A 21,852-nucleotide genomic window follows, 5' to 3' on the forward strand; every position below is an offset into this window, starting at 1 on the left:
CGGAGTGAAGATAGATGTCTGGAGAGAGGAGGGAGAGAGGGAAGAAGAGACATAACATTTCTCTGTGGTTTACACATAGTTGTTTCCTTTTAATGTGCTGTAAACTGTTTGGGCTGAGATTAGGGAGGTACAGAAGTACGGTGGCCCTGAAGTGCAAAACACAACGGCATTTCACAAAACAAATGAACTGTGTTTTTGAATTTGCTGATTTGTTTTGTGAAATGTTGTGTTTGTGATTTGTTAATTTGTTTGGTGAAATGTTTTGTTATGTGATTTGTTAATTTGTTTTGTGAAATGCTGTTGTGTTTTGTGACTTGTTAATTTGTTTTGTGACTTGTTAATTTGTTTTGTGATTTGTTAATTTGTTCTGTAAAATATTGTGTTTTGTGATTTGTTAATTTGTTTTGTGAAATGCTGTTGTGTTTTGTGACTTGTTAATTTGTTCTGTGACTTGTTAATTTGTTTTATGATTTGATAATTTGTTCTGTAAAATATTGTTTTGTGATTTGTTAATTTGTTTTGTGAAATGTTGTTGTCTTTTGTGATAAGTTAATTTGTTTTGTGAAATGCTGTTGTGTTTTGCACTTCAGGGCCACCGCACCTAGAGGGGAGTGGTGCAAAAAGAGAAACAGATGAGGGTTATAGGGAAAGAAAGAGATGGGTTGAGGGCAATAGCGAGAAAAGAGAGATGGCAAGTGGGAGAGAAAGATGGAAACAGAGAGAGAATGAGACTGATGAATTAAAAGACATAACAAGGGGAGAGATGCTGAGCAGAAACCTACCTTATAGTTATAGAAGTGTCCATTGATAGAAAAGCGGTGTTGTCTTTCCCTCTCCTTCTGTGATGCAGACTTGGACCTCCCCCTCCTCCTCTTAACCAATGAGGCGTCACTCATGCAGCGAAACAGGTTTGACTCCGCCTCCAGCTCTGGGGTCTTCACCTTAACAGGACGCAGTGTGGTGCTCTCATAAACAACGGGGCCTATAGGGCATGCAGAGACACATTGATAATAATGCGGGCCGAGCAGAAGGGCGACCAAATGGAGAGAGAGCTGAGGTGTGAGCAAGTCAAGTTTGCTCGAGTCCCAAGTCAGTCTCAAGTCTTGACGAGATTTCCCAAGATTTCATGATCTGGAAACCAAGTTCTACAGGATGAAGCCTTGCAAAATGTCAAAATTCATTCTTTGTCCCTGTAAAGTTGTTGTGCAGTGTGTTTTTGGAGAAATGGGAAGAAAAAAAAAAACAACCTGCTAAATGACTGCTGTTCACTGTTGTTTCCTGGGGTGTCTCCGCCATCTCATCTATGTGGTGCAGGTCAGCATACTCTCCCCATCGTGTCATACCCCTAGAGAGAGAGAGAAAGAGAGAGAGAGAGAGGGGGGGGGGGAGAGAGAGAGAGAGAGAGAGAGAGAGAGACAGAGAGAGAGAGAGAGATTGGATTGTCACATGACCTCAAACAAAATCTACATATGTAGGAATTTACATCAAGGAAGTTTTTTAAACCTTGATCTGAGAGAGAGAGAGAGAGCGCGAGAGAGAGAGAGAGAGAGAGACAGAGAGAGAGAGAGAGAGATTGGATTGTCACATGACCTCAAACAAAATCTACATATGTAGGAATTTACATCAAGGAAGTTTTTTAAACCTTGATCTGAGAGAGAGAGAGAGAGAGAGAGAGAGAGAGAGAGAGAGAGAGAGAGGGGAGAGGGAGAGAGAGAGAGAGAGATTGGATTGTCACATGACCTCAAACAAAATCTATATATGTAGAAATTTACATCAAGGAAGTTTTTTAAACCTTGATCTGAGAGAGAGAGAGAGAGAGAGAGAGAGAGAGAGAGAGAGAGAGAGAGAGAGAGAGAGAGAGATTGGATTGTCACATGACCTCAAACAAAATCTATGTAGGAATTTACATCAAGGAAGTTTTTTAAACCTTCATCTTTACTCTATGCCAGCTCCTCACTGTATTTATTGATTAATTGCTTATAGAAGTGTGATTCGCACAAGTATTGATACGTCTGAAAGCCTACTGTATCTTGCTTGAAAGCCAATGCACTGCAAACCAGCAATTAGTGACACTTACAATCTTGTTTGTGTGCAGAGTTGTAACTGGATCAAAGGTCAGTGAAATGTCAGCATGATCTCCCCACTGAGTGTTTACCACATTACAGCAGAGGTTAATCAGCAGTTTTGACTATCCTACACATTGTGAAGCCCATATCTGAGATTCCTGTGTGAAGGAAGGTAAATACTACGAGTCAGAGTATATTTATCATAGCATTGTAGCCATTGTTCATTTGTTACTGTCTCTGTGACCCGCTATCTGAACTGCAGTGTCTTTGTGACTATTATCTTTCCAGCATTCGGGCCCATAGGTGTGACTTTGTCAAGGCTGCACAATGGAAAGCTCCAGAAAACAGTGTTTGCATGCCTATCAGTTATATCCTCTGACTGGCGCTTTGCTGATTCTGTCCCTTTGTAAAACTAAATAAATTACTAGTTCTACTACCATAACTAGTAATAAATAATAGATGTAGATAATAGATTTTTCCAGCAGCAACAATGGAGTTTGATATGAGAAAATGTTTCAGCGATCTAAAACATCAGCGGTAAACGTCAGGTTTTGGTGTCAGTCCCTCAGAATCAAAGAGCGAGGGCTTCTTTCTAGAGCCGCCATTTTGCACCAAGAGACGTTCAACAATCATACAGGGAGAAATCCATCGTAGAAGAGGAGAGAGACCAATTTCTCCACCCAAAGTCCAAAGTCATTCTGGGAAACAACTGGGAAATAACTAACTGCAGTAGATCACAAAATAACTCCTGGAATGCACTGGACATCACAGATGGATTATATTTAACAGTGTAGGAGTATCCAAGGGTGGATTTTTCCTTTAAAGATTTTTGTTGCTCAATTGGGGAATTTGCTTTTGTAGTGGGGCAATAAATAGAAAACATGCTTCTTGATTGACATATAGACAATTTAACAAATGCTGTGGAGACCCCCATAGGCTGATCAGTGGCGTTTTCAAAATGCCTGAACGGAGCAATGAGATGCACCATTCCCCTACATTTTGTGAAAATCCAATCAGACACATCCGAGGTATTTTGTGTGACCTACGGACAGACGGAGCCCCTTCCCCGATTTCATCGTGGGGGACAAAAACAGAATACAAGGTGAATTTAGGCTTGTAGAAACCAGGGGATTCAGGCCTATTATTTTATTTCAGACCCTGATTTACTCCCATTCTCTCTCTTGCTCTGTGACATTGACAAAATTCTGTATAAAACTTGAAAACAACCTTTTGCTTCCTAGAGGGCTGACTGGACTGGTGGGGTCCGACGACATCAGATGGGCAAAGGGAAGCGTCTGTTTGTCATCCTGTATTTTGAGCCTGATGGGTCTTCGTACTCCCCAGCAGATGTTCAGGAAGCCTTCCACTATCACCTCTGCATTATCACTCTAATGCAGAGACAGACAGATAGAGACATAAAGGGTACATGTTTACAAAAGTCAGATTCCACCAACACACTGCTGTTTCACCCAAGTTGACTAGCAGCTACACAATAGCTACTAAAAGAATAGTCAGTGACCTACTTTTATTTCCAGAAGTGAGACAGTGTTTGTGTTATTTCAATGGTTTGGATTGGCCCCAGGGTGATTCTCTATATAAAAAATGTCACCAATCAATTGGGGTAAAAACAGAAAGGCAAACTTTGAAATATAAGGTTTATGCAAGAAAGAGTTGAGTCAGATTTATCTACCCAAGTACATTTTTCAAAAATCGAGAAGAACTTGTTGAATTTCTCAAAGAACCCTAGATATTTTTGACATTTTTTAATCTTACAAAAATGTAACCCCTCTGACAAACAGCTGTGACAAATCTTTGGGGCTGTTGCTCCAAGTTAGTGTCAAATTTCTGGAGGCAATCTGGTGAACAGCTGTAACAAACCTCTGCTAAACATCTGACATGTTCTACTGTTTGCCACAAGCATATAACAGAATCTCTTTTTTTGACCTCTAAAAACAGTAGAGCCAACATTTTGATGAATAAAAATAACGATAATTAACGATAAATCATGCACACAATCACTGGGCTCAGAGTTCATGCACCTATGTGCATTGTCCGATAGAAGCAAGCAAAGTGTCGCCATAGCAACAACATAGGTGTCTATGGCGGTGCAAGCATTTATAGTTCTGCGTTGGTTATTCTGCGCATAGAACAGCGAAACATTAGATGGCAGTGGAAGTACTAACAACAGAAGTGGCAATGTCGTGCTTTGTTAACACGGAAATAAAAACAGAAGAAGCAGTAGTGTTTACATTCTCTGAAACTCTGGTTCTGGGATATTTCTCACAATAAACTCAGTGACATCTGGTACTCTTTATAATCCGGGGATGAAGTGTCCTACAGATGGACATATTTGCGAACCTCCTCAGCTCGTCTCTCTTCGATCTGCTCCATGTTGTCTTCACTGTCGGCGGACATCAACCAGATACAGGTAGGAGGAAATACAATGCGGGCCAATCACAGTTCTCGCGGTCTTGCTTTAGTGGTATGTAGCCCTTCGGTATGCCACAGGGCTGCAGGTCTTCTGTGATGTGTCATAGAAAATGTGTAAGTCCAGTGTGACGGTGGACGGAAGTAGTTAGGACCCAGTGCCATAGGAGGAGGCTTTGAATGTAGTGGAAAGGCCCGGCTGGCATGGAGTATCCTGGCAATCCCTGGGAGTAGAGGACTGCAGTTGGATCCACCTGTGCTGTGTGTCGTAACAGGAGGTTTTACTGTATCCTATTGTGCTGCTTGCTGGACAGATGGAGGAAGAATCCTTGCTGACTGCATAAGTTATCCAGTCTGAAGGCTCCTATGAATGGCTGGAGCTACTGGCCGGATGCCGTCTCTCTGCTGGGTCTTGGACTGGAGCTGATGGGGATTTGTCTGATTATCTTCCCCCAACACAGCCACCATGGGGTAATGGGGTAGTAAGTCTCACAGTCTCATAAAATTGTGTGAAATCAACACAAACTCTGAAACGTAAATTATGTGTTGTGGACACGAATAATGTGAGATGGGTTAGGGTTAGGGTTAGGGTTAGGGTTAGGGTTAGACTAGGGTTAGGGTTACATTCCTCCATTAATTGGATTATGTGACAATAACACAAATTGAACAAGCCAATTTCAGTCGTTGGTCACGTGAAAAGGTTAGCTGATGGTTAAGTTTAGGCAAGTAAAACAGTTTTGGTTAGGGTTAAGGTTAGGCAACTAAAACTTTGGTTAAGGTTGGTCAACTAAAACAATTTGGTTATGGTTAGGTTAAGATTTTGTTAATGTTTTATAAAAAAAAAAAACTGTGGGTAAAAATTAAACCTTCACTCACAGTGGAAATATTCATGAGTTGGGAATTGAACCTGGTTCATTAGAAGGTAAATGTCTTCATCCATCTGCCCCCTGACCTCCTGACCTCCACAACTTTACTTTCCACTGTGCTATTTCAGTGTCAAACTACTTCTTATTTCTAGTCGTGTCTCCTGTAATCCTTTCATGGCGGGAAAAGTATTACTCTCACTTTTCATGCACGGAGCATGTATTTGCATTTTAAGACATCATGCTCATTTTAGTAAGTACTGATGTGCCGCTCCCTGATGGCCTGGGTACCTGATAGTAGTTGAGGTGCAGCTGAGTCTGGTCTTTGAGGAAACAGTTGTAGGTATTCAGCAGGGACAGGAACTCGTTCCTGAAATTAACACAACAGAAGACAGCACAAAGTGACACAACATAACACAGTACAGTACAGCGTAATGCAACAGTACAGCATAGTACAACAGTACAGCACAGCAGAAAACATGCAACTGTAAAGCAACTGTATTGGTGATCCAGATATGGCTGATTTATGGTTAAATTGGCTTTGCATAGTACATAATATTTAAATTCTGTATTTCTCTTTAGAAAGTCAAAATTACTAGTCTAGGACTACTCGCTGGAATACACAACAATCATTCATTAGCTTAGCAGTGTGCTTAATATATCTTTATGTAGAAGTATAGTTTCAATTCACTCCACTTAGACAAAGAAACATTACAATGGTTAAAGTAGGTTGTAGTAAATAAGTTATTTGTTGACACATCTGTCAAAGATGGTTGAGAAGAGAGCATGTCAGAAAATATAAACATGGTTAATACAGATTGTAGTACTTTCAAGGAAGAGACAGTCTCAAAAAAAAAAAAAAAAACCTGCACAGTAAGCGACTCACCTGGACAGGCTCCTCCCGTCTCCTGCTTGGACCACTGGGAGAAGAGCGGCTTTATTCATCTCTGGTAGCATCTACTGCTGCAGAGAGACACACATGGTCAGATCAGACAGAAGAACATATTCTTCTGTTTTAATCGCATCACATGGGAAGCTGGTTAGCAGCAGACCGGGGTCAAATGAGGAGGTGTTGTTCCAAAATAATAATAATAATAATAACTTTATTTATATAAAGTTTACAAAGTGCTTTGACAGTCAAAATAAAATCAGAATATAGGTGGAGAAGAGCAACATTCAAGTAAATACTAGGACAAATGTAAGATAAAAACCAAAATAAATAGTATGGATAAAATAAAATAAAAATAAGTTAAGATAGAAAGACAACATCACATATAAGCGAGTCTATAAAAGAGTCTATAAAAATGTGTTTCACGAAGTGATTTAAAAGAAGTCAGTAAATAAAAGCAGTTGTCAGTAACTGTCAAATTTTGTTAAGTGGTGAATACATTTAACTAAATTTGACAAATACTGAGTGAATGAATGAAATGGAAGGAAAATAAAGGAATAAAGGAAGGTTGCTGCTAAAGTAATAAGTCACCATCAGACCTTAACTTGTGTGTTAAGGACAGAATCATCTGTGTTTTTCAAATATTGACTGATGGATTTCAGATACATTAGCATTTTTCCCCAAGGAACAAACCCCTTCCAACTGTACTGCAAATAATCCTAATCTGTTTGGAATAAGAGATGAGTAGGTTTAGTTTATAACACAGGAGAATACAACAAGCGCCATCAAATTAGACGATGTGACAGTCAATTATTTGTACTTTTCTGGGTAACGCTTTATTTTCCGGGTCCGCAATTTCCTAATAATTTCCTAGAAAGGAACTGTTAATTCCTGGAAAGAACCATTACATTATGTATTAACTATAGTGAAAACAGAGAAAGAGTTCAATGGTAGTTGGAGGGTCTAAGACAGAACCATGAAATGATGTAGTAGTTATATAGAAAATTAGAAATTAGAGGAAGGAATTCAACAAATATCTATATTACATAATTATGTGAATAATGACTTGGGTTACCAAATTGAACTCTGCCTATTATTTTACTGATAAATAGTTTATAGTTTTGCAGTTCTTTCCAGGAAACTCTTTTAGAAATTGACGGACTGCTGACATTTTCTCTATAACTACTACATCATTTCATGGTTCGTTCCAGGAAACTTCCCAAGAAAGTAACAGTTCCTTTCTAGGAAATTATTAGGAAATTGTGGACTAAAACGTTACCCTTTTCTGTGCTTGACAACTCGCCTGTCTGAATTGTCGTTAAGAGGTAAAGCCAACACATCTTGCGCTCCAAGAAAGTAAAAACAAACACCAGGAATTAGGAGAAACTGTTGGATCCAGGTTGTGCTGCGTACTCGGCGGAAGGTTGCTCAATTCCCAATAACAACAGCGCCTGTTGTGTTTCTGCTCCAAAGTAAAGACACCTGACCACCATGTAATGTAGAACTGGCACTGAAAGCGAACTAAAATGCCTCGATGCAGCAAAAACAAAAACTACGTATAATCAGAGTCTTACCTTATCTAACATGGCAAAAGAGAGCTCCCTTCTTGATCCTCTTTGTCTCTGTCTCTTTCTTCTTTCTGTGCTTTAAATATCTCTCTCTCTCTCTGCCTTTTCTCTCTCTCTCTCCCTCTCCCTCTCTGTGGTTTCTGTGTTAAATTTATCTCTTTCTCTCTCTCTCTCTCTGCTCTTTTGCTCTTTCGCTTTCTTTTTTTGTCCTCTTCTGCGAGAGATTTAATAACAGTACTCCACCCAGTAACCAGTGATGACAGTGTAGACCCAGCCACTTGTTTATTTTTCGGTCACAGAAGCTGCAGCCTGTGCCTGTGAGCAGAGAGACTGCTGGTGTATCCACGTGGCTTCTCTCCCCCCTTTCTTTCTTTTTTTATTTTTCTCTCTCTCTCTCTCTCTCTCTCTCACACGCTCTCTTTCTCTCTCTATCCTTCTGTTCTTGTGAACTTCTGTGAATGACGCAGCACTCTGAAAACACTTTACCCGCTGGCAACAAGAATGACTTTCTCCCTCTCTCTCTCTCTCTCTCTCTCTCTCTTTCCATCTCTCTCTCTCTTTCTGTCTCAGCCTGTTCTTTGCCGTTCAGAGGAATCTCAGGTATTCAGCAGTTGTCACCCGCTCTGCCCTCCCCAGTCCGGCTGTCAGTTCACTCCTGTTTGGAGCGGTGTAACATAACAACCATTGTGCACCAGACAGAAAGAGAGTTTAAAGCTGCAATATGCAACTTTTATTTATAGAAATAACAATAAATAAATAGTATATATTATACATGATCTGTCTGGGTCTGTCTGTGACCCTATACGTTCAGGCCTAAGTCACCCATTTGCCTGAAATTGGCTTTTCAATGCCGTTTGGCATGTTTTGGGGCGTAAGCCACTTACTGTGGGCGTGTCAGATGCTGGCCACGCCCATCTGGCTGGCACAGTAAGGAAGTCATAACAACAACAATGGAGGAAAGCAGTAAGAAAGAAAGAACTGTGAAGATAAATGTATGACGGACAAGATCCGTTCAAAAGCACAGTCAACATCAGCGTTGCTCTTTTTTTTTTATTGCAGATTGGCTGCAGTCATTGTTTGCTTCTTCAATGCTGGCAGAGGCTTTACAGATTACTCAGGTTAGATGACAGCTCATCAAGATGACCGACAAGTGATGGGGCAGGAACTTGGCCAACTGAGGGAGAGGAGGGCGGGACTAACAATACACTTCCTGCCTCAAGGAGAAAAGTTGCATATAGTAGCTTTAAAGCAAAATGTTCTGACGTCTAGAGGGCGACAGAAATTGCAGCACATCTGTTAATAACACACAGCAAAGCCATATAGAGAGAGAGTTGCGTCATCTCCGTTCTCTCCAATGGACCATTTTTTTACAGCAATGGCGGATCGCGGAGCCTCTCAATAGTTCCCGGAAGTTAGCGGCTAATACTAGCAGCGCAGTAGAGTTGCAGCGGAATGGACCGTTTGTGATGCACTTTGAAAGGGTAAGATGTTTAAAGAATCAGATTGTATATTATCAGCACATCTGTTATTAAATTAACATGTGCATTAAAGCATGTTAGTGGATTATCCCCCTCTAAATTAGTAGATTTAGGGAACGTTAACAGATAACAGATTAGGCTAGGATACTGAATAAAGTTAGCAACACATAACGTTAACCACGAACAGCCTATTAATTATAAATTCCGTTCTCTTAATGTCATTTCATCCAACGTTGTGGAATTAGAGAAAAAGACTTCTAAACGTGATTTTTTCGGGGTGGGGGGAGTTAAATATTAGTTAAATATAACATTGGGGCATGTGTTTGTAGAGTGGTGGGTGGAGGTGGTGAAATGAGGATATCCATTTTGGAGTAAGAGCTAATAATAAAGTTAACGTTACACAATAATAAGGAAGAGAGCTATTTTTGTGATACATCGCTATTGATATGGATTTAGAGTGCATATTTGAGACTTCAAAACAGTAAACAAAAACGTAACTTATGGGTTGAGTGTTGTACACATCCCATAGTGGTTGAATGCACAGTATTAGGGAACACTTTATACTTACTGGACATGTATACACTCATTACATATATAAAAGACAACCAAGAACATGAGACAACTTTATACAAATTAATATCACATCAGTAACTGATGCCACTTGTCATACTTTGTTAAACATCAGCAGCAAAAGCTGTTGATGATCACAACTAATGAAGTTCCATAACTTAAGTTGAGGAACAAAGACCACACCTCATCTCCCAAGGCAATTTCCCATCCAAGCCTATATAGGTGTGTCTAACCCTTTCTCCTCTGTCTTTTTCTCCCTCTCTCACTCTCTCTTTCAGCCCAAGAACCACAGGGGGATTAAATGGAGCCTGAAGACTCCCTGCAATGAGACAGCACCCTCACCCTGCACCCTGAGTCTCAACTCCCTGGGTTTTACAAGCCTTTCCCTGTTCCTTATTTTTAATAAACCAAACATTAAGCTTCCCAATGGTATGGTCTTTGTTTGTGAAAAAGTGCAAATGAAGTGTTTGAATATTATTACCTCGCATATTTTTTTGTTGTTGTGATCTTTAGTGATAGTAAGATTGCTCCTGCTGACTTGAGCCAACCATTTTTTCCTCCTCTCCGTATCAGTGGGGAAACCATACATTCGTACTCCTTTCTCCGAGCGATTGGAGCATCCCCATGCAGCACAGCAAACCATGGTGGAGACTATATGCAAGGACAACACGGAGGAAAGGGCACAGACAACCTGCTTGACATGCTATTCATGTTTCTGAGTTTATTAGAGATTTATTTAATGAATTCATTGCGGTAAATAAATGCATAGTAAAAAGACAAAAGATACATAAAATATATATATTTATATGTGTATAAATATATATGTGTTTTAATGTGTCCTGTCCTGTCTGGATGGGATGTGTTTTAATGTACCCTTTTTAATAAACAGATTTCTGCTTAAATCATTAAGATTACTTAGGCCCTCAGTTACCATGGGATTACTGAAACCACCATGAATTAAAGAAATGGTAGAAAATTAATCTAATCTGAATTTTGAAACATTCCTTCCCTTCCCCTCCCTTTAAATATATCAATAAACCATACAAGTTTTACTTTTTAAAAAAACATTGATGTAACTACATACACATGTCGGTGTGCTATATAAATATTGTAAATCAATGCATTTATTGACTACTAATTACCAAAAATCGCAGTTCTGTCTCTCTGTATTTACGTTTTCAAATTGCCCGCCAAGTACTTCCTGGAACTATCTGAAGCTACGTGAATCACGTGACGATCAAGCATTTTGGACTTCCGTTGACGCAACTCTCTCTCTATATGGCTCTGACACACAGCAAAGCCACTGCACTACGGAGGCCTACCAAGGACAAACATAGCAAACCACCGTGCATAAAGGCTAATAGCCAAGCTAACCGTACCTACAGAGAAGTAGGTTGTATGGCCCACAGTGACAAGTGAAGAGGTAGGGAATGGGAGGGGCTGAGAGCCACTTTTAAACAGCGAGGGAGGAGACAAGCTAGTTTTAAAAACATGAAAAGCTGCTGAATGGAGCCGGAGGAGCTTCATTCCAGAGCGGAATTTGACAACAAGCTTTAGACAAGAGGTGGAAACAGCAACACCGCTGCTGCTGTGTGGATATTGGTTTATATCATTATGTCTCAATGAAATCTCCACATAGCACGCATTAGCTTCAGGATTGGTTGTAAGGTCTGATATCGCTTATTGCAGGTTTAACTGTACAAAACTTACAGCAAAGACGGAGAGTAAAATTGCCCGTAAAGTTGGTGAAGTGAGTGAGACCCCCACCACCTCAACATCTACCGTTGAGATGCCCTTGAGCAAGGCACTGTGCCACCTGCTGCACTGGAGCTGCTCCCGGGCCAACATGTTAACACTCTGGTTGTACAGGATCTCTCCCTGGTGTGAATGTTTGTGTGTGAATGGGTGTGAAGCAGGGCGTTGCTGAAAAAGAGGACATGCTCAGCAGATCATCACCGGGTAACTAAAGGTTAAAAAAACAGAAGCAAGGGGTTGAATGAGGATTTGTGACAGATGTTAACCCTTTAACTTCTGCAAAGAGCTAAGGAAAAACATATTATTTAAGTCTTTTTGACATTATTGTGTGTTAAATTCCAATTTTACTATGTGTATGGTTGCAGGCAAAGGGCTTTCAAACTTATGTATATTTTAAAATCTGTCAAATAAAATCAATCAATCAATCAATCAATCAATCCGATTCTCATCACTAGCAACCTAAATACCAGCCTCCAACAATTTTTTTTTCATTTTGATCTTTACTATAGACGTCTGCCGTATGGTTGAGACGTACGTTTATGGTAAAACTTGCTTTAATTAAATAATATAATTTTTTTATGAACAATCTTTTCAAGACTTTACTTATTGTTTCATAACCTCTACTTTATCTTCATCATTACCCCTCCTCTTCCTCTCAAACACCGTCCCATCCTCCTGTCTGTCCTGGGTTCAACCGCATGGTCATGCATGTTTTCGCAAATGACAAATCCTTTTTAGGATTGTGTTGTAAATGCTATTTCAGAAGCATTTTCCAATGCATTTCATTAGTATTGGTTTCAGTAGAAAGTTTTAGTATCATGTGCTCTTTGTGAGGCTTTTCCACTCCATCAAGAACAAGACACTCTGCTCAGTAAAGTGTTTTTGTAGCTGTGCTGGATGGAATCATTTTGGTTTTGGCTCTGTGATTTTCCCTGTGTTGGTACGGTAAGTTTTGGTTCTAATGCAGGCTGTGCCACTACAGCTGTTCTTTTTTTGGCTAACTAATAAAAATATAAAACTAATAATTTTGATGAAAGTTCAAATTCTAACCACTGAGACTGTACTTGTGAGACAACATTGGACAAAATTACGCCCAACGTCAGATTTTTGTTGGGCAGAGATGGCATTTTCCCTGCTGCGGTGCTCTCTCAACACCAAATACATATGGAAGATATGTGTGTGTGTGTGTGTGTGTGTGTGTGTGTGTGTGAGTACAGTCTGCTGTAAGAAAGAGATCAAAAAGTAAAAACGATTGTTGTTTTTTATATAATGATTTGAGAATTAAGTTGTGCGATAAGCTAATTCATTGTGATTTATTTCTATGGAGGATAGTCAAAGACTTGAATATCTGTTTAGAAACTATGACACTGCCCCATATATCTCTAACATGTGGGAAAGAAGGAAGGAATTTTTATTTATTTAGAATTCTGAATGAGATATTGGACGCTACGATACTGAACTTGTGATGTAATTTGAAAGTGAATTGTAGATGCACAACATGCACTCTGTGTTTTCAGCATTGTACCTTTTGTTTGATCACTTTGTTTCACTTACAGTGTCTTATAAGCCCATGCGGGCTGGGCACCAGTGTGGTGTATGACACTATAATCAAATGAATCAATCGATCAGTGTTGTAGAGTTCATGGTACGCCACATGCACCATATGAAGTCCTGACATTCGAGTCTTTCTCTCCTCTCTCTAACCTTTGCCTCAGATGTCAGCGCTGCATTAGTTTGTCATTTCAAGCCTGAACATGTGTGTTAAGGCCCTAAAGCAAATACATCAGGCCTGTGTGTGAGTGTGTGAATGTGCATGCATGTGTGTGTGTGTGTGTGTGTGTGTGTGTGTGTTTCTGTGAATCACAGGCATGCTGAGAGTCAAGAGCAAAGCCAACAGTAAAGCAGAACCACAGATAAACCGTCAACATTGTAAACTCAGTATAATCGGTGAGAGTGTACTGGTTCCTTTAATTCAACACAGCCACTGTTCCTTCATGGAAGAGGTTCTTTAACTCTTTCACTCTTGGACCCAAAAGGGAAATTCACAATCTCATGTCTGGATCCAGTCTCCTGAAAACATATTTCTACTTTTAGAGTCCCAAATATACTGTATGTCCAACGTGCTCCAACCAAGTTTTTTAAAAAGAGTGTTTTGGTGCTCGACAGTAGAGGACAAAGGTGAAGCAAAGCTAGCAGACTTGAATGAGTGCTTCAGTGTCTTACTTAGTCTATATGAAGAGCCCAGGTAAAAACAGCTTTGCATATTTCCACTTTTGGGAGTCACATCATAGGCAAATTCTGGGTCCAAGCTAACCGGGAAAGCATTGGAAAGCATGGGTGCGTTCAAGCTTGGGCAGGTGAGAACAATGGCATTCAAACTTGGGTGCAGAGTCAATGGCAAGGGTGGGGCGGGGGTGGGGAGTTGAGAATTACTAGTTTTAGGAAGGGAAATGTATCTAGAATATTGTTGAATAGGGCTGACATATGGATGTGAATGTCTGGGTATTTGTGTGAGTGACAGAGTGAGAAAGAAACAGAAGAAAAGCAAAGTTATCGAATGTTTGGGACCCAAATTAAGAATAATGCATTTCAAAAGAAGGATGCAAGATACTCCAGCTTGCAGATAAAATAGTCACTGATTGATGTGTGATTCAGTGCAACTCCCTTTGAAGCACTCCTAGAGAATGTACACTACCAGCCAAAAGTTTTGACACACCTGATGAATATTATTATGTTTTTCATTCTCTTAAAGCCATTTTGATCTAAAGGCTTCTGCTTAAATGCTTGAAATGAGTTTCTTAGACAAATATAAACAGTGAAGTTGATCCTATGTATGAATTTCTTCCCAAAGCCTTTGCCTTTCCATCAAGACAAAGAGCGGCTACTTTAAAGAATCTAAAATATAAGATAGTTTTGATTTGTTTAACACTTTTTTTGGTCGCTGCATAATTCCCTTTGTGTTATTTCATAGTTTTGGTGTCTTTACTGTTATTCTAAAATGTGGAAAATAGTAAAAAATAAAGAAAGATGTGGTGTGTCCACAACTTTTGACTGGTAGTGTATCAATGTAAAAAATGATGCATGATGTCACCCTGTGATAATGAAGCTGTCCATCGATACAGATCCAGAGCCAGGAGACCACAGTGTGTGCTGAGTGGAGGGAGGGGCGGAGGGTGCAGTGTGTGTACACAGTGGAACACAGGCTGAACCTCTGGCTTTTTATTATCAGACAGTGAGTTGGAAAAACCATAGCCAGGGGGGAAAAAAGCCAAGGTACAAGAGGCCACACCCAGACCTTCCCTCCTCTGTCATCTTCTATGTCTCTCTCTCTCTCTCTCTCTCCCTCTTATTGTCTCAGTCTGTGTCTCTGACTGTCCCGTAGCTTTTCCCTCAGTATTTTTGTTTTGTTTCTGTCTTTATGTTTGATCCTGATTTTGTTTTGTTTAGTTTTTTTGTTGGACCCTCATTTTGTATTTCTTTCTTTCTTTCTTTCTTTTTCTTTCTTTGTATTCCTGTCTTTGACTCTTTGATGCTTTCCCTGTCTCTGTCTTGCTCACTCACACACACACACACACACACACACATTAGACTTTATACATAATTGAAGAATAGCGCCCCCTGTTGAAACACTGTCATCCTGGAGATGTTTAACGTCTTATTTAATTTCACTAAAAGACATTTTTCACTTTAATTGACTGACAGTATACAGCTAGATATGAGTTTTACATGTATTTTGAGGCTGTAAATGGTTTTTCTTTTTTTTTTTTTTAAACATTAGAGCAAAACAGACCTGTACATTGAGTGGTAATAGTTTATGAAAATAATAAACAGGCTATTAATCATATCTAAGCCCATGCACAAGCTGTTCATCAGTGTATATCAATGCATTTACATTTTAAATGGCCGTATGAATTCTGCACTGTGGCTTTAAGACTCATCACATGAAGTCCACAAAGGAAGCGACGTTAGCCGCTTTGATCGCATAAGAATAACGACCCAGCGCATAAGAAACTCAAATCTATCATGCAGACACTAAAACATTCCAATATTTAATGTAAATGTTGCATACATTTAAATTGTGCACTTTCGAATCTCACCCACGTGCTAAATAACTGCCAGAAAGTAAGAAATCACCCTCATGAGCATATTTTGATGAATTTGGTATTGATAAATTCACAAATTTTACTACAGTTAGTAGAAAAAATGAGTAATATTTGGTACCTCTACTTCTACAACACAGCACACTGTAACGGTCTAAAGGCAGAAAGTGAAAATGATCAAAAATGCGTTCGCTCCTACCTGGCTGATCTTTCAGTCTCCTGACTGATGTAGATGGTTCACTCCATGTTTGAGCTCTCGTAACTTCTGTGTGTGTGTGTGTGTGTGTGTGTGTGTGTGTGTGTGTGTGTGTGTGTGTGTGTATTGATAGGTCCAGAGTACGTGTGGTGAGAGGTGAGCGTAGTGCAGCAGACTGCAGCGGCTGGTTAATGATTGCTGGACACGTTGAGACAGTGTTGAGTGGGAGGGGCTGCTGACACAGATATGACTCACCTGTTTTGTGCATGTGTGTGTGTGTGTGTGTGTGTGTGTGTGTGTACTTGCACACCTTGTAGGAAGAGAGAGTGAGTGGTGTGTGTGTGTGTGTGTGTGTGTGTGTGCATATGCAGACAGAGAGAGAGTGAGAGAGAGAGAGAGAGAGAAAAGGACACACCCCTACCTGAGACTGTAGATTGTAGGCAAGATCAAAGTCAAAATCTTAAATAGACTGCCTCTGAAGGTCTTGTCATATCAGCTGTCTATGAAGAACACTGAGTTTATATCGAAAAATGACTCATTCACTTTCTGATTTTATTAGATAAGTTAGAGAGTTATTCCTTAGATTCTTCAACGGGAAAAACTTTCTGACCCCAAAATGTCAACTGCTCCTCCTCTTCTTCTTCCTCCAGAATATTTTAGGCTGTTTAATTTACTCACACCATGGTGATGTGGGTGCAATTAATTTCCATGGCAGCAGAGGGAGTGAGAGCATCAGTGGACAAGCTGTTCATGATCATAAAGACTCCCAAAGACTGAGAAGGAGACACAGGAAACAAAGTTCTGGTGGGATTGAATCTCAGGCCGTGAGGGGCAAACGTAACCACAACACCATCTGTAGGCCTTATGTGTGACAGCTGAGGCTGTGGGAAAGCTGTGTCCTGTGATCCCACATTTACATTTTAATAGCAGGTTCCCTTATGGAATATTGTGCATGCTTGCCCAGTGAAAGAGATGGATGAACTCCTTTCAGCTGTATATGTCTTTGATTTCACCACTGGATGGAGCTGAAACTCTTTGCAAATTATACTATACTTACACGATACTCCGAAACAATATTAAGTTTGGTTTTATCTGACAAAGTTTGCTGCAATGCTTTTCTTTGCTTTGACATTTGGTTTGATCATGCCTTTTTTCACTTAAGTGGTCTTTGAGATATTTGTCACTTATATTGATAAAAAAATGATACTTTAGTAACCCTTGGTCAATTTAAATCTATGATCACTAACCACTTAACTTCTGTTTGCACCTGTTTTAATTGATTTATTTTATATCTTGTATCCTGTATCTTTTATTATCTGTACATACATACTTGTTTTAATTGATTGTTTTTTGTATCTTGTATCTTTTATTAACTGTACTTATATACTTGTTTGAATTGAAATTTGTATTTTTATTATTATTTTATATCTTTTTTACTCGACATCATTGTAAATGAGGGGCCAGCCCTCAATGATTTTCTGGAGTTTAAATAAAGGTAATATATATATCCCTTCGGACCTCCCTGTCACCACCGACAACACCACAGTGAGTGGATTCATGCCCAGAGTCTTGGTGTGATCCTCGGCAGCCAACTGGCATGCGAGGTCCACATCTCAGCCACAAACTGATACCGCAGTTTTGCTCTCTCACAGTAAGACTCTTCCTCCCCAGGGACTCTGCCCAGCTCGTTGTTCAAGATTTAGTCATCATCTTCTCATTTGGACTACTACAACTCCCTCCTGAAATACTCTCCTCGACCCTTACGGCTCATCCTGAATGCTGCACCCCACCTTGTGCGTCAAAATCTCCAAATTCTCCCATGCTGCCCCCATCTGCCCCCCCTCCGCTGGCGGTCTGTGGCTGCTTGTTTGAATTTAAAACCCCGGTGCTGGTGTAGGAAGCTGCTAATTTGCACCCCCCCCATACCTCCAGACCGTAGTCCAGTCCTGCATGCCAGCTGGAGCTCTTTGCCTGGTCGTTACTCTACCCAGCCTCCACTCCCTTCTCCCTTGCAGTGTCGGGCATGAAGTATGTGACCATTAATGACATCTATTGGCGACCAGTAGGAATTGCAACAACACTCACAGAACTTTTCTCCTCCTGTATGAGTCTCTGGCACTTTCCTGTCGATCTCTACTGTGACTATTGTAATAAAGCAGAAATGCCGAAAAAATAATCTTTAAAATGTGTTGCGATGCCGGTCGCTCGCTCGCTCGCAGCACCATCTTCCGATGGGTGTAGAGATTTAGTTCCAAAACAGAAATCTCAGTACTTGGCCACGTAATCGTTCAGTCATTGGTAGTGATCAACAACCTTATCATCCTGCTGCAGATATATTGTAGTCATTTTGTGCAGTAAAAATCTGGGGCAGTCAAAATCTAACTTATTGCACCTTTTATCCCAGGACAAATTTAGCCCCTTTTCACACTGTTTCACATTAAATTCTAGAATGAAAATTCTGTTGTTAAAGGCATACTGAGCACTATTTCCCCCTTGAAATAGCATAAACTCATCCAAAAATGATCCTACTCAATCGTGACTTATGGCCCATTGGTAGTGTGTGACAGTGTGTGTGTGTCTGCAGAGAGCCCGCTGCCTTCTGCCTGGAGTTTCTAATTTCTGAATGTTCGGGACGTTTCTGGGCGTCGACCTTCTGGCAGCAGGTGTGTCCTGCAACCAAAACCACCGCTGAATCCTTTTATACCTACAAGCCACGCTGGCTGCGCTCACAAACTCTAAAACAGAGCAACTGGTCGGAGCGAGTGTGTGTGATGAGCTGGAAGCTAGCTGCCGTTAGCGTAGCCTCATTATAGTAGAAAAGCTGCAGCTAAGCTAACCGGCACCTACCTGTCCAACAGAAAACAGGCCAACTCTTCATCACATCCTCTCCTCCAATACTCTCCAACCGGTGAAAGCAAACCCCAGATTCACACTTGTTTTGGAACGAGCCTTGTCTGCTAGCTGTTTTGCCTCGCTGTGTTTTTATTTTTTATTTTTTATTTAAATTTTCAACACCATGAAATACAGCCTTTTACATTCATATAATATAGAATACAACATAAAATTGCTGCATTAACACAAAACAAAACAAAAAAAACAACAAGAATGCTCCTCCTGTTTTAACAAATCGTAATCTAAACAAAATGGAGTATATTCATTGCAATAAATACAAAATATAACAAGTATTTAGAAGAAAAAAAAAAAAAAAAATATCTACAAGCTCAGAAACTGCATTGTCCACAAAAATTTGTCATTCACTTGATCATCTGTTAAATCTAAGTCCTTAACATAATTAATGAAGGGCATCCATATATTCTCAAATATACGCTGTTTAGCCTTTAATATGTAAGTTATCCTTTCTAATGGAAGGCTTGATAACATCTGTCTTATCCATTGATTAGTGCTTGGTCTGTGAACCTCGCTGTACTTTTTTTTACCGGTTTTTACCGTTCTGGCAACCGTAGGGAGGAGGGGTCAACTTTGAAAGTTGTGTTTACAAGTCACAACCAGCAACATCCTGCTCAGTATGCCTTTAAAGTCGAGATGAAACGGCATTTCGAGAGTATCTAACTTCCGTATCGTGACGTATTTCCGAGTGAAACAGGAAAGACAGGCGGGACGTAACGTTTGGAGGAATTTGATTTGAACGTTGAAAAGTGGGCGTGTCATAACACCTGAAGACACACCGAAGTACCGTGCTGTTGCTAGCTAGCTAACTAATGAATCTTAGCCTCTTAGCTCTGTGCGCTAAAAGTTGAAGATTGATTGATGGGTGGATGTCATGATATTATTGGTTGAAATTAGTTACGGGCATGCTTACGTAAGCACACGGCATATTTTGTTTTACAGGAAGAAAACATGATTGAATTTTGATATAAGAATACAATGAAATTGATTTTTGGTATTTTTTTTGGCATATATTGTTAAATAGGTGCACAATATGACCGGGGATGTGATCTAAAAGGGTTAAAAAGGCATTTTTCATTTCATCTCGTCTTTAACCTGTGGAAATTGTTAGCAACACTAGCTAGTCCTGAGCTAAGATCGGGTTTATCCTTCTTTACAGTGCAGTAGTGGATTTGAGCGTTAAGGTGGCAGTTACCCCTGCAGTTATAAACATCTAGAAGGCGGTTTTCACTTCACAGCGGTGTGTGTTTTCACCTCACAGCGGTGTGTGTTTTCACCTCACAGCGGTGTGAAGTGCTCAGCGGGCCTGCTGAGGGAGCACAATAGCCGACTCCATCCACAGCAGAATGGATAAGAAGCAAACAAACCCTTTGGGAAATGCCATTCCTTTCCCAAAATAAACCGGGACATACAGCGCGGCAACAGGTGGACACAAAGGCTGCCTCCTGGACTGTGTGTGTGTGTGTGTGTGTGTGTGTGTGTGTGTGTGTGTGTGAGAGAGAGAGTGGAAGAGATGATGCTTTTTGAATTGTTATACGTGAAACCATAATTTTGTAATATTTGAATCCTGCGTAAACTGAAGTTAGATCGGTAGATGATGCAAATAAAACGTTTACAGACTTTGTGAGTGTGTGTGTGTGTGTGTTTGTGTGTGTGTGTGTGTGTGTGTGCGTGTGTGTGAAAATGTAACAGTGAAAATATACAGTATGTGAGCATGTGTGCGTGTTACATAGTGTGTTTGTGTGTGTGTAAGTTTGCTTGTAAAAATGTATAATGTTTATGTTTATTGTGTGTATGCATTCTATTGTCACATGCTTTATATGTGCTGTTTATGTATTTTCTATCTGCATATAAGACTGTACATAAAGAGAAAATGAGGAAGTGGACAAACAGATACGGAGAAAGACAAAGCGATCAGTACCATACTGAATAATATTGTGTTGTAACTTGGATTGGAGAGATACAAATGGATTACGAGATTTTTGAATGTTTTTATTTTTATTTCTGAATGTAAATATACAGTATGTGACTGAGACTAGTGGATTTGTATTATAGCACTGAGGCAAAATGTTGACATGACAATAAAGTATTAAATCTTGAGTGTAGTTAGTTATTTCTAAGAATATATGAACAAATACTGGAGTCACATTGTTATTTATTACTGGTGAATGTAGTTAGCTGTTCTGCAGTGGAGCTTTTGGGGCTGTGAGCGCAGCTACGCAACCTGAGTGACTGTACAAGAGGACAGCCAGCAGCTGCCACTGTCCATCACACACACACACACACACACACACACACACACACACACACACACACACACACGCAGAGTGAGAGGGACAGAATCAGAGAGTTGGCTAGTGTTGAGCATACAGCTAGCATGGCTGTCCCTGGCTGAGACACACGCAGACGCACAGACCGAAGAAACACACCGAGTCGACCAACCAGATCCTCCCTCTACCTGCCATGGGAATCTAACCCCCGACCTGCTGTATACCTGCCTGTCTAAAAACTATTATCCAGAGGGAACACTCTAGAACCAGGATGAAGACTGCAGGACCCAAGCCAGTTTTCCAGATCCTCTTTCTGCTGGTTCTGGTCACCTCAAGTTACGGCGTCCAGAGAGGTGAGTGAGGTTCGGATAATGTGTCTGCAGTGAGAGATCAGTTCAGTGTGTCTGTCTTGGCATTGAGGACTAATTGGTCACAAGGTGTCTCGGGTACTTTTATAAATAATAATAATAACAACAATAATACATTTTATGTATAAATCGCCGTACATGATACTCAAAGACACTTTACAAGAGATAAAAAAACAAATATAGGTCAAACATATGTAGAGTTTCATTCCAAAATGAGATATCCACCATTTGAGGTGACACCTATACTCAAAGGTAATTGTTGGCATGACAGTATACCTTTTAGGTGTACACTCTACAAATGTAAAGTGTGAATACCTCGTTTTGGTCATTAAAACTAGTCTCTTTGACATGTGTTTTGTTCAGAATAAGTTATTATAATAATACAAAAGAGCCGC

At 40.1% G+C, this 21,852-nt stretch overlaps 2 protein-coding genes across 5 annotated transcripts in view; one reads left to right on the forward strand and one right to left on the reverse strand.

Annotated features, from left to right (window-relative positions):
• The window catches only part of rassf6 (Ras association domain family member 6), a 21,583-nt gene extending 5,517 nt beyond the window's left edge, over positions 1-16,066 (reverse strand). The window contains exons 1-7 of one of the 4 annotated variants that reach the window (XM_071906015.2): positions 15,916-16,066; positions 6,243-6,319; positions 5,648-5,726; positions 3,294-3,454; positions 1,248-1,345; positions 783-982; positions 1-18 (exon numbers count right to left, since the gene is read on the reverse strand). The exon at positions 1-18 is cut by the window's left edge and continues 84 nt beyond it. In XM_071906015.2, the coding sequence (XP_071762116.1) occupies positions 1-18; positions 783-982; positions 1,248-1,345; positions 3,294-3,454; positions 5,648-5,726; positions 6,243-6,313 (627 nt within the window). In that variant the 5' untranslated portion in view covers positions 6,314-6,319; positions 15,916-16,066. Of the gene's footprint in view, positions 19-782; positions 983-1,247; positions 1,346-3,293; positions 3,455-4,424; positions 4,519-5,647; positions 5,727-6,242; positions 6,320-7,819; positions 8,170-15,915 lie in introns of those variants that run through there. The other 3 variants (XM_071906017.2, XM_071906016.2, XM_071906018.2) reach the window with 3 other exon arrangements.
• A 5,294-nt stretch (positions 16,067-21,360) lies between these two features.
• The window catches only part of musk (muscle, skeletal, receptor tyrosine kinase), a 55,754-nt gene continuing 55,262 nt past the window's right edge, over positions 21,361-21,852 (forward strand). The window contains exon 1 of the mRNA XM_078286249.1: positions 21,361-21,442. Coding sequence (XP_078142375.1) covers positions 21,361-21,442 — 82 coding nt within the window. The remainder of the gene's footprint in view (positions 21,443-21,852) is intronic.

The sequence above is a fragment of the Centroberyx gerrardi genome, chromosome 2 (genome assembly GCF_048128805.1).
Source record: "Centroberyx gerrardi isolate f3 chromosome 2, fCenGer3.hap1.cur.20231027, whole genome shotgun sequence".
NCBI classification, from domain to species: Eukaryota; Metazoa; Chordata; class Actinopteri; order Beryciformes; family Berycidae; genus Centroberyx; species Centroberyx gerrardi.